Raw genomic sequence first — 13,502 nt, 5'->3', positions numbered from 1 at the left:
CGTACCCAAAAAAAAAAAAAAAAAAAAAAAGCATTACTGGGAAACCAGTATCAGCAGGGGTAATCCATTCCCCATTAGTTGGCATCATGAATGAATGAGCCAGACAAGTGCTAATTACTTACTTACTCATTGTAGAGTTAGATAAATGCTAAAAATTATTAGTTGGCTGACTGGTTTGTTTGGGAAATAGCTGGCAGTACTTTGATGAGTAAAAATATATAAATTTACAAAGTGTTTTACTGTGTCACAGAATTATCTAGTACTTAGTTTACGTACTATGTTTAAACAATACTCTTTACACTCAAATTTTGTTCAAAGTACCCAAACAGTGCCTCGCGCCTTCTGAACGTCCTGGTGCACCTGGGCAGGTAACGTGATCTAAGACAGGAAGTAGGGAGGCTGTGCCTTGCCTCTGCAGACGTGGCTAAAACAGAACAGAGCCAACCCTTCTGACAGCCAATCATAACCCCAAATCAGCATCACCTCCTAGAACGCATTAAATGCAACTTTCAGGCTGTCAGGCAGTGCACATATCCTCGTTTATCTCCTTTACCTTGTACGATGCCCCAAGGGTACTGGCGAGCTTTGACCATCTTATTTCCAACTTTCACCTCATCCATACTTCCTACCACAGCAAACGGCAAGTGTCCCTGGAAAGGAGCCAGGACATCAATCACATCTCATACCAGTAAAAACAGAGAAGAGAAAATTTACTAAGTAACAAATGTGTTAAAGCCAAATGATCTGCTGTGCCTCAGCTTTTAAAATGTGCCCTGTGAACATGTGTTCACAGCTGTTCACGTGTATGCCAACTGTTCTACAGAGTCATCTTCAGGCCCTAGAGAGAGAATTATTTACTGAGCATGCCCCACACGTATTCCTATTTTGCTGCAAGAATACAAAAACAGAATTCTAGCACAGGTATCATCTCCCTCATTATTATCTTGGTCCTAAAAGACGAAGATAACATTGAGCAAATCACACACACACATACCCCCCATATAACCAAAGTGTGTATATATATATATATATATATATATATATATATATATATAGTGTATATCTACATATGTAACACTAATATAATATTTAAGTCCCAAACTAATGCTAAATACAGATTTTATAGAAATTTAGAGGAGGGAGAGGTCTCTTTGGGCAGGAAGACACAACCCAAACTGGAGACGGATCAAGCAGAACAGGAAGAACTAGCATAGTACGGAGAAGATTTTGAACAAAGATACAACAGCTGGATTTAACAGCAGTGAGTAGACCGTCCTGTCTGAAGCTGAGGACTAATGTAGGGGAAAAGTCAAATGTAAACAGTATTATGTTTAATATTTAACAATTGACAATATTTAGTCTCTTAATTGCACCCCTCTGAAAACTTATTCCAGGTGGGCACAAGAAACAAAATTAGATATAAAGACAACTTAACACACAGAAATTAATATCACTTCCCTTTACATTAGTCAGCTTTCTATACATTTAAGTATCTTAATATGAACAAAGTATGAAAAAATCAGAGAAAAGGGGAGAAATGGAACAGACAGGTACTGAATGTCACTGTGTCAGGCAGTGAACAAAGCTGTATCCTCACAACAACCCTTAAGACAGGTATTATTAACCCAATTTCATAGATAAGATAACAGTCTCAGGGAGGTTAATAATTCCCACAAGAACACATGGTAAAGTCTGACTCCAAAACCCATGATCCGTCAAAATATAACCAAGTATTTAAGAAAGTTGGTAGCCTCAAGTAACACAAAGAACTTAGTCATCCTCAATCACATTAAGTTATGTATAATTAAAATATACTAAATATATTCTATATTAAAATATTAAAAAATTATGTGAATATTTCATATGTACCTGTGACCCTGTAAGGAAGAATGAGCTTCAGTACCAGATTAGAAAGCTCTCCTTAAAGATTTTAAGATCCTAAAGCATTCTGAGGGAGGCCATAATGTCTTCTCATGTTCTTAAAGACAGGACAGAAAGGAATCTTTCTAAGGCAATTAAATATGGTTCCACAAAAGATGAATCCTGGTCTCACAGATGTATCACTTCATTTAGGTGAAAGTAGGGAGGAAAGAAGAATGCTCAAAAATATATTCTCATTATACTTTTCCAACTCTAGAAAATAAAACATTTCCCTTTACTGGACTCTTTGAAAATTCACCTTGTTTTGGAAGACATAAGTGAAAATACATTAGTAGCAGTGTTACTTACTTATAAATCACTTTTTTCATATGTAAAACAGAAATAATATTCAGTTAAGAGCTTACATTCATTGAAGCATTGATTTTAGCAACAGTTTCATCATCTGTTGGGAACTGGTATATCTGAACACCATTGCTGACCAGTTCACTCATGAGCTTGATCTTAAACTTCTGTAATTCAGTTTTAGAAATTGCATCTGCTTTGGCAATCACTGGTATAATGTTCACCTATTAAGAATAAAGAGAAACAAAATCTCATGACTGAGGACTTCTTTTTTAATCCTGAAGTTTCTGCATTCAAAACCACTCAGTCCCTGACAAATTTCCTTGATCTAGATCAGAGGATGGGCAAACTACAGTGCACTCACTGCCTGTTTACATAAATAAAGTTACTGGAACACAGCTAGGCCCATTCATTACACATTACATATTTCCTATGGCCACTTTCATTCTATAATAGCAGAAGTGAGTAGTTGTATCAGAGGCCCATGACCTGCGAAGCCTGAAGTATTTACTACCTGGCCCTTCACAGGAAAAGTTTGCCAACTCCTGACGTAGAATCACTGGCTTCATTTTTACCAGATAATCGTATACAACCACTCCTACAAATGCTGGCCTTACAATAACTGCTTTTAAAAAGCAGAGCTCTGGCACTTCCCTGGTGACAACAGTGGTTAAGAATCCGCCTGCCAATGCAGAGGACACGGGTTCAAGCCCTGGTCCGGGAAGATCCCACATGCCACGGAGCAACTAAGCCCGTGTGCCACAACTACTGAGCCTGCGCTATAGAGCCCTCAAGCCACAATTACTGAGCCCACGTGCCACAACTACTGGAGAACTCGGGCCTACAGCCCGTGCCCCACAAAAAGAGAAGCCACTGCAATGAGAAGCCCACGCGCCGCAACGTAGACCCCACTCGCCGCAACTAGAGAAAGCCCACATGCAGCAACGAAGACCCAACGCAGCAATCCACCCATCCATCCACCCATCCATCCATCCATCCATCCATACATAAATAAATAAAGCACAGCTCTTATAAAGTTCATCTTTCATCTGAATTCAGGTTTAGAAATCTCACATTTTCTTCTCTCAGTCTCTGACAATTCCATCATACACAAAATAAAAAAAATGTAAGCCGTGAGCTGAAATCAGCTGCATAATTCATTAAGAATTTTTTATTTCTTAATACTCTAAGCACTAAGTAATCAGGGTGACTGATCTCAGCAGACCTACAGAACAGGCCAAGGGCCTCCTTCTGCCTCTCATTTAAGCAGGTCCCTTTTCCCAATGACTTCATCTGACCTGCACCCCATTGTCAGACTCTTACCCAGATGTTGAAAGAAGATTTTACGAATACCGACTAAAAACGTTCACGACTCAAAGGAATAACTTTCTCAGCATTATATTTTTTAAAATTATTTTATTTTTGGCTGCGTTGGGTCTTCATTGCTGCATGCTGACTCTCTCTAGTTGCGCCGAGCGGGGGCTGCTCTTCGTTGCGGTGCACGGGCTTCTCATTGCGGTGGCTTCTCTTGTTGCAGAGCACAGGCTCTAGGCGCATGGGCTTCAGTAGTTGTAGCACGCGGGCTCAGCAGCTGTGGCTCGCGAGGCTCTAGAACGCAGGCTCCGTAGTTGTGGCGTACGGGCTTCGTTGCTCCGTGGCATGTGGGATCTTCCCGTATCAGGGATCGAACCCGTGTCCCCTGCATTGGCAGGCGGATTCTTAACCACTGTGCCACCAGGGAAGTCCCCCTTTCTCAGCATTATTTAAAAGTCCTATCACTGGCCCGAGAGGAAGAGATGTGGGGTCCTGAAGACCAATTGACCTGCGACGCTAGTTCTGTATGATTAATATCCCCACCAAAGAGTTATATCTCCACAAATTCAGGCGTTTATGGGTCTTTTGGGTTATTAGTTTGTTTTTAGTGAAAGACTCCAGGCTAAGTAGTCATGTGTGCCAAGAGAGTGAGCTATCAATGTAATTTTCAGAATGAAAGTGAAAACTAAATATCATAATTCCTTTTCTATTCTTAAATGTATTTTTCTTCTCCAATTTCACACTGATTTACTGTGTACATTTGGATTTATTGGTCTTAAATACGTTCCAAAGGAGGTAAAGATTTTTCCAACTATCCATGAAGTAAACTTTTCCGCAATTGTGGGTAAACAGCTTTGAAGATAAATTAGTCAAAGTATATAAAAATTTGATGCCAAGTTCTTGATTTCGGTATCATATAATATTGATACATAGATATTCAAAAAATTATGCCAAGTTAGTAACTTCTAATTGATTCCACTATTAATAGCAGAAGCAGGCCAGTGTACATACCTGACCTTAAATTAAGCTTTTTGATTGTAGCATATGCGCCTGAAACTGACCTTTGCTGAGGCATCTATTTCAAAGACATCCATTCGAATAAACCCACTGCAGCTGCGGACATAGCTACTGGCTAACATCAGGTAAGGAACCGGGCAGCCCTGCCTGAAGGACCCCCTTTCAGAAAGCCTAGATGGCTGAGCCTGGAGCGACCTGCCTCTCCCTTGCCAGCCCCAATTCGCACGCTAGTGCTTTAAAGTCACCACCAAAGGGGGAACCTGTGAAACCCCAGATGCCTCACCCTCAGACCCTGATAGAGGCTGAGCCCAGGTTCACAACCCTTCCCTCCCTCCCCCCCACTCCCACCCCACCGTGTGGCCTTGAGTGTGCTGTGTGCCCTCAGGACCCGTAGGGACAACCCTTGCTCCTCGGAATCCCCCGAGGCTTGTTGCTGATGTGCATCCTGGGACCCTAAGAACCAAGAGGGCCGGCCCAGCCATGACAGTGGCCCTGGCGGAGGGGGACGTGGCACCACCCGCACAGCAGGTAACTCTCCATGTGGAGGGAGCCGTGGGGCCCTGTAGTAAGAACAAGACACACTGTCGATTTAGTCCACCCTCACACCTGCCTTCGAGGTAGATACTCTCCTGGTTCTGGTTTGAGAGGCAGGGAGACGGATGCTCGGAGGGTAGAAACCTGCCAGGAACAAGGGGCGGTTAGGTGGCAGAGCGAGTACTGCAGGCACCTCTGCCGCCACCAGACAAGTACAGCCTGAGACAGAGCTGTGCGCTCTTGCCTTTATGTCCCTTGAATAAGATGGGTTTCCTGTATCAGACTCAACTATGAAAACAACCAGCTAAATGGTTAGAACATCCGATCAGGTGAACAGACTCTCACATGAGCTTCCTCCAGGCCCGTTACAGCCTGGGGACTGTGGTGCTGGTCAGAAGCCAGCCCGTCTCTGCACCGACGCTGCACCCGCTGGCCCGCGTGCCTTCCACACCGACTTCCGTACAGAAAGCAGCAGTGGCCAGATGCCCTTGCTTTCCCAGTCCTAGCTCACGAAATGCTCAGCCAGGTAACGGAGCTGCATTCCTCACACCATCAGAGGTCACAGGAGAACCCTGGAGACTTTTTTAGTATAAGACAGTAGTCTTTAACTATCTTTTAAACAAATAAAAAAAAATCTGAAGTGAGTTAATTTGTGGATACTATTTTTTACAGCTCCCTGAGTTTATACATAGCTCACTGGCTCAGAAATTCAAAAATAGGTTTTCTGGATACGGTTGAAATAAAAATGTAATTTACTGTAATATGTGGTGAGACTCTAGACCTTGATCTTCATCAGTGAGCTGCTTCTCACTTGATATGTCATACAGTAAAGTTAGTGTCAAATAAATTCTATAGTTACATGAAAATGAATACCCATATTCTGGCATGCAATTTAATCAATAAAAAAGGACTAGAATTTTATGTTAATGCTTTTTCTTTGCATCTCATCTCCCAAACTGAATTTCTCTGGAAAATATCCTAAAATTGAAAATTATCAAATGTTTTTAAAATGCACAGAATAAGAGTTATGACGTATGTATGTATCATGAAGATATTTTAATAGTTCCAAGTGAACGAACTTGGAACTATTAAAATGAACTGAAGCACGATGGTTGGTCCTTTCCCAAACACACCCTGCTGTCCAGGCTTTTCATGGTCAAGAGATCCAGTGTCTTCAGGGAGTGGCCTGTCGGGGAGATGAAGTAGAGGCACACGTGGACGCGAGAGTCGTGGTAGTTAAAGAGGGAGCGTTTGATTTTCAGCTCTTCTTGGAGATAGGCCTCAAACTGAGCGTCGATGTAGTCAACAATTGGTTGGTAGCTGAAAAAACAATTATTTAAATATTTAATACAATATATTCATGATACCTTAATAAGGTATATGCATAAATCTAAAGTTTGAGATCTGTATTTTCACCAGTGAACAGTTGCTATCTATGCTAAACAGATAACTTAAGTAACAAAACAATGTGCAAACGTGCAGGTACAAAGGCAGTACTTTGAAACCATCATAATAACCTGTGCTTTAAACCATTTTATAGAAACAACACCGAACGTACACTAATTCCCTCTCACACTCATTCACACGCTGCAGCCCTTCTGGCACGGCTTCCCACACTTGCCAGGCTGCTGAAGGAGGGTAGGCGTCTAATTGCAACCAAACTGGACATGGCATATTATTCTGCTGAGAGAAGGCACAAGTATCAACAAATTAAAAGATACTTAAGTCAAATTCCATGACTCCCTGCTTCTGAAATCGGATCGTGAGGCGTGGAAAGCATTAACGTAGTAAGGAGGAAGGGCACACCCACGTGGAAGCGCCTAACTGGTGACGCAGGCATGACCTTATTCTCATTTACTTACAAGCAAGGGAAAGCCCGTCGCAGCCGACACGCGAGTCCTTGCCTGGACCCTCCTCCCGCCTGGCGCGCCTGCCCCCACAGCTGTTCCAGGCTGTTCACCCTTCAGGGTGCAGCTCACAGCACGATGCACTGCAGACAATAGTTTGTGAACGGTCCACTTCATTTTGGTATGCTAAATCACCGCCTGTGAGCCTCAACTTTCTACGCGTAACTATTCTCATCAGGCAAATCTGGGCTTCCAAGTGAAAAAAGCAGCAAACGGATCCTCTATCAAATTCCCTGGACACCTTTACACTTATCCTTGTAGCCCCTGAACAGAGCAGTCAGTAACTGTGCAGCTGCGGTACTAATAAATGTGCATTCAGTGGAACCTCGAGGATCATCACCTCCTTCTTTCAAATTCATAGAACCCCCGTTGTCCCCAGGCACACCGCACGCAGCTGGGGACAGAGACGGGAACTTGCGCTTCTGTGCTCTCCACACAACAGCACAACAGCACACCTTCACCACATCAGATGTACTATCGGGGACACCATCCTTGGGAAACTGGTCTAAATGTGACCCAACGTGATGCCATCCCCAAAATAATAAAACAGTAAAAATTAATCTGTAAGTACATATTTAACATAAAATTTCCAAAGAAGCTTCTATTAATGACTGAAAATAGATCAATTATGAATAGCCATAAACACTCCTCTATCTGAATGCTTTGCATAATGCCTGTCATAAATGAAAACCATAAACATTTTTTGTTAAATAAATAATAATAACATTAGAAATTCTTCCACAGTATTTTCCTCTAGGCTTCCGTTTCCAGTACCTTTGCAGGTTCAATCTTCAATGAAATGAAAGACACTGGCTTAAAATACAAAAACCACCTCCTTTTTCAAAGTACTCATAAAGGGTAAGGAAGTAACCACCTCAAAACTGAAGAGAGTAGAAACAGGGAGGTGAGCAGAGGACCAGAGCGGGCTTGGTAAATAGGCCAAATCCAGCCACGTTCCTTTGTTATTCATAGTCTGAGCCTGCTTTTTCGCTACAAGCAGAGTCGTTTGGACAGAGGCCGTAGGTTCTGCAAAGCTTGAGATATTTACTCCTCTGGCCTTTACAGAAAAGGTGTACCAGCCCCTGCACTAAAAGCATCAGTGCTAGTTTCATGCTGAGGCCAGTTTGTCAATGTGGTTCTTCGGCTTTGCTCCCGAAGGATTTGCGGGACAAGAAGGAAGAAAGCAAAGTCCAGGTCCACACAGGAGACTGCCTCCCCACACTGGGCTGAGGTCCTCAGATCTACACCTTCAGTGCGGGAATGAGCTAGAAGTAAATCCGCAGTTCCTCCCCCCTCCCCAAGGATCTGAGGGAAGGTTGCCCTGGCACTAAGTGAAGTTGGGAGGGAGAACCAGCCTCAGGAACTTGTGGCCACGGGGTCAGCCCTCGCACGAATCCACGGCCCGGGTTCACACATGGCCTCTGATTCTGAGAACCTCAAGCCACGAAACTAGGATCCTGAGTATTAACACCCAGAGGGACCTAATGTAAGCAAATCCAAATCTGTTCTGAGTATCTCTGCAAATAACTTTTCAAAGACCATGAGAACTCTAATAAAAAAACAACCAAGCGGGCTTCCCTGGTGGCGCAGTGCTTGAGAGTCCGCCTGCCGATGCAGGAGACGCGGGTTCGTGCCCCATTTCGGGAAGATCCCACATGCCGCGGAGCGGCTGGGCCCGTGAGCCATGGCCGCTGAGCCTGCGCGTCCGGAGCCTGTGCTCCGCAAATGGGAGAGGCCACAACAGTGAGAGGCCCGCATAACGCAAGGAAAAAAAAAAAAAAAACAACCAAGCATATAGGGGAGAAAAGGCATAATGAATAAGAACCAAAGGAAAAAACAAACATCAGTACAATAACTACAAAATTGCAATGTACTGGAATTATAAGATATAGTTACAAAATAGAGACAAAAGAAATAGAAATAAAGGTGAACTTGAATATACGTGCTGGGAATAGTAAAGTAACAAAAAGTGATCCTACAGATATGAATATGAACCACACAGAATGTACAGATTTGAAAACTATAATAACCAGAATGAAAAACTCATGGATTAGTTTAAAAGCATATTGGACACAGCTAAAGAGAGAATCACTACACTGGAGGATAAATCCAAACTAATTATACAGAAAACAATAGAGAGAAGAAAAAAAAGATAAAACTATGGAAGAGAGATTAATAAACACAGAAGACATAACGAGAAGGTCTAACATACATTTTAACACCGTTTCAGAAGGGGCAGAAACAGCATCTGAAGAGATGATGTCTCAGAGTTTTTAAAAGAACTGATGATACTGTTCAGACTCAAGAAGTCAAACAAATCACAATCAGGATAAATTATAAATAAATAAAAACCTAGATATATCATGGTAAAACTGGAGAACAACAAAAACAAAGATCTTAAAAGCACTGGAGGAAAATAAGGAGGATACTCTTAAGGGGAAGACAGACTCACAGCTGCCTTCTCAGCAATAAAAACAGAAGCCAGGAGACAGTGGAATGGTATCTTCAGTGGGAGGAAAGAAAATAAATGCCCACCCAGAATTGTACACCCAACTAAAATTTCAAGTATGAGAGTAAAACAGAAAATTTTGGTTAAGAGGGTAGTAAATACTGGCTATATAAAATGATAATAATAATGTCTTGTGTGGTTAGGAAGAAGAGAGAGAAAACATGACAGGGTAAGTTGGAGGGGTTGGGGGGTGGTTAACAGTTTAACTGTTCAAAATTCCATTTTATTGTCTATTTGTATCATCAAGGACAAGTACAAATATTAATTAACCTTAAACCTTGATTAGGTTAGAGATTATGTTTGTAATTTCTAGGGTAACAACTACAAGAATAGAAATCAAGCAAGAAAGGAAAAAGAAACGTGAAACTCGCGACAAACAGAAAACTCAAAATAAGATGGTAAATTTAAACCTAAAATATCAGTAAATATATTACCTGTTAATGGACTAAGCACACAATTAAAAAATAAATATTGTCACAGTGGATTTTAAAAAAGAAAACCACATGCTTGATCAGAAGCACATCTAAAGCACAAGAACCCAAAGGCTGGAGTGAAGGAAAAGAAGAACACGCCTCCACAAGAAAGTGACGTCTGACAACACAGAAGCCTCACAAGAGGAAGAGGTCGCTACATAGTGATAAAAGCATCTATTCTTCAGGATAAAATAAAAGAAAAAATTAAAAAATGAAATTGGAAATATCAATACTACATATCAAAATTTGTGGGATGCAGCCACACTTAGAGGGTAAGTATGGGTAAAGCCATACTTAGAGGGTAATTTATAATCTTAAATACACAAGGCTGAGAATCAGTGAGAAATCAGAGCAAATTAGGTCAAAATCCAAAGAAAAGTAATTACAGATATAAGAGCAGAAATTAATAAAATAGGAAAAACAGTAAGTATAAAATTGATAGGTTCGACAAAGCCAAAATTTGAAAAGACCAAGTAAACTTACCACACTTTGTCAAGGCTGACCAAGGAGAAAAGAAACAAGCACAAATAACCAGTACCAGGAAAGGAGGTGTAGATGTCATTACAGATGATGAAGACAATGAAAATATATTAGAAGAATATTATCAACATCTTTAAGTAAATATATTGGGAATTTGGATGAAACAGATTCCTGGAAAATTGTAACTTTTCAAAACTGCCTCAAAAAACAACTCCAAATTGTCCTATAATCATTAAAGAAAATTAATAACTCAAAATCTTCTCAGAAAACTCCAGGCCCAGATGGTTTTACTGGCAAGTTCCACCAGTCATTCCAGGGAAGAATAACTCTAATCTTACACAAATTTTTCCAAAAAACAGAGTGAAAAACTCCCCAAACTCATTTTAGAAGGCTAACATAACATTTATTTAAAAAAAAAAAAAAAAAAAAAAAAAAAAAGGATAGTATAAGATACTGGTTGAAAACCTCACTTATAACATGCAAAAATACTAAAAGGAAAAAAAAATCAGATACAGCACAATATAAAAAGAATACCAAATGGTATCCAAGACTGCCAGGTTAATTTACCAATAAAAAGTCAGTTACTGTAATTCATCTTATTAAAGATTAAGGGAGAAAAATTACAAGCTCTTCCACAGAGTCCAAAAAATACCTGATAATAATATGTATTCATGATTTAAAAAAACAACTCTTACTAATAATATAAAGTAACTTCCTTATTCTAACTGGAAAAAAAGAAAGCAGCATAATTCAGGGCAAAAAGGAAGCTTTCCCTTTGGAGTCAGGGCAAGGCAAAGATGCCCACTATCTCCACTGACTGCAGTGGAGTACTGCCAGTCCCAGTGCAGTCAGGTATTAAAATGCAAGAAAGGAAATAAAGACCACTGTCTTCAGCCATGCTGGAGGAGCAGCAACTGGATCCACACCCCGCCCCTGCCCCCACCCCTGCCCGGACAAAATATATGGAAAGGGGGTTTCAGACACAGGACAACAGGCAGTAAAAATGCTGATCACTGGGAGATGAATGAGGGGAGTCTACAGCCTCCCAGCCCACTGCCTGCAGACAAGTTTCTGGGGCCCAGCACAAAAGAGGGCACAAAGCCTGGCAGACCCACTGAGGACGGAGGAGAGACAGGCGCTCAGGGAGGCCAAAGTACCGAGACTTCACCAGAGGGCGCCGGGGAGAAGCCACAGCACCCGCCCCAGGAGAAAGCACCGCCCCGGGGGAGGCCCTGGGGAAGAAGTGGCCTGCAGGGCACGTGAGGGGACTCAAGGCTGTGGACATTTCCTATAACTGTCGTGGTGGTGGGTAGGAACTACACATTTGTCAAAAGTAACTAAATTGTACACTTAAGCAAACAATGCATTGTATTATTCTATGTAAATTATACAGCAATAGGGCTTCCTTGGTGGTGCAGTGGTTAAGAATCCACCTGCCAACGCAGGGGACACGGGTTCAATCCCTGATCTGGGAAGATCCCACATGATGCAGAGCAACTAAGCCCGTGCGCCACAACTACTGAGCCTGCGCTCTGGAGCCCGCGAGCCACAACTACTGAGCCTGCACTCTAGAGCCCGTGCTCCGCAGCAAGAGAAGCTACCGCAATGAGAAGCCTGCGCACCGCAACAAAGAGTGGCCCCCGCTCGCTGCAACTAGAGAAAGCCCGTGTGCAGCAACGAAGACCCAATGCAGCCAAAAATAAAAAACAAATAAATTTTAAAAAGTTATACAGCAATAAAACTTATTTAAAAAGAAGAAACAAAAGAATTAGAAAGGAGGAATATGCCATTATTTGCAGATTATACTATTACATACATAGAAAACCTAAACAAATTTAGAGACGAGTTATTGGAATTAATCAGAGAATTCACAGAAGTGGCTATATGCAAGATCAATTATATTTCCATACACCAAATAGAAAATGAAATATTTGTAAAAGATGCCATTTACAAGATCATCAAAACTACCAAATATCTAAGAATAAATTTAAGTGATTTCTATACAGAAAAGGCCTTTGCCTCCTCCACCGACCTGCTTCCTCCAGAAAGCCCACAAAACTGTTTCCTGAAATCTAAAGCAGAACACACAAGTGTTCTGAACAGGCTAACACATAAAGACAGTCAATGATGCAACATATTTTCCCTCTAAAGCAAACTTTTAGGACCTAGGAAACTACCTCTAATAATGAAAATATATAACTTTCAAAAAGGAGAAAGAACAAAAAGTCATTGCTTTGCCCCAGTCTATTTCCTCCTCTTATAGTTTAAATTTCATATAGAATCTATAATCAATCTTTATAATACCATAGGAGGGGCTTCCCTGCTGGTCCAATGGTAAAGTCCGCCTGCCAATGCAGGGGACGCGGGTTCGATCCCTGGTTGGGAACTAAGATCCCACAGGCCGCAGAGCAACTAAGCCTGCGCACCACACTACTGAGCCCGTGCTCCACAACTACTGAGCCCGTGCACCTCAACGAGAGAGCCTGCGTGCTGCAAACTACAGAGCTCACGTGCTCTGGAGCCCATGCACCACAACTAGAGAGAGAAACCTCGCACGCCACAACAAAGAGCCTGCGTACCGCAACTAAGACCCATCACAGCCCCCCCACCCCAAAATAATAAAAATACATAAATAAACAAATTAAAAAAAAGAATAATTATAATACCATAGAAATAATGACAAAAATAGTGACCTAATATAAAATACAAATAAAAATTTCATTATCAAACCTTTCCTGCGATGCTTAATAATGTACCTGGCTAATTTAGTTAGAATTTCACAAAACAATTCATGCACCATGGATTTGGTGATTATATATTTGCCATATATGCCTTGTTTTTTTTTTTTTTTTTCTCAACAAGACAAGTCTTGCCTGAAAATTAGTTAAAATCACTTAATATACACCAAATTGTCATATCAGGAAATAACTAAAACTATTTTTGCTGAAACACACATTTAAAAAATGTGATTCAAATAGAATGAATCACATTTCATTCTAAAATGAAAAATGTCAATTTGTTAACAATAATAAAATATTGCTTAAT

The 13,502-nt window shown here is 41.2% G+C and overlaps 1 protein-coding gene across 1 annotated transcript in view; it reads right to left on the bottom strand.

Moving 5' to 3' along the window:
- The window catches only part of SEPTIN10 (septin 10), a 53,898-nt gene that overhangs the window by 15,983 nt on the left and 24,413 nt on the right, over positions 1 to 13,502 (bottom strand). The window contains exons 5-7 of the mRNA XM_007452602.1: positions 6,222 to 6,408; positions 2,286 to 2,447; positions 554 to 650 (exon numbers count right to left, since the gene is read on the bottom strand). Coding sequence (XP_007452664.1) covers positions 554 to 650; positions 2,286 to 2,447; positions 6,222 to 6,408 — 446 coding nt within the window. The remainder of the gene's footprint in view (positions 1 to 553; positions 651 to 2,285; positions 2,448 to 6,221; positions 6,409 to 13,502) is intronic.

This window comes from Lipotes vexillifer, unplaced genomic scaffold (assembly GCF_000442215.2).
Source record: "Lipotes vexillifer unplaced genomic scaffold, Lipotes_vexillifer_v1.1 scaffold2655, whole genome shotgun sequence".
NCBI classification, from domain to species: domain Eukaryota; kingdom Metazoa; phylum Chordata; class Mammalia; order Artiodactyla; family Lipotidae; genus Lipotes; species Lipotes vexillifer.
The sequence above is the reverse complement of the archived record's forward strand: the minus strand, read 5'-3'. Positions and strand labels throughout refer to the sequence as shown.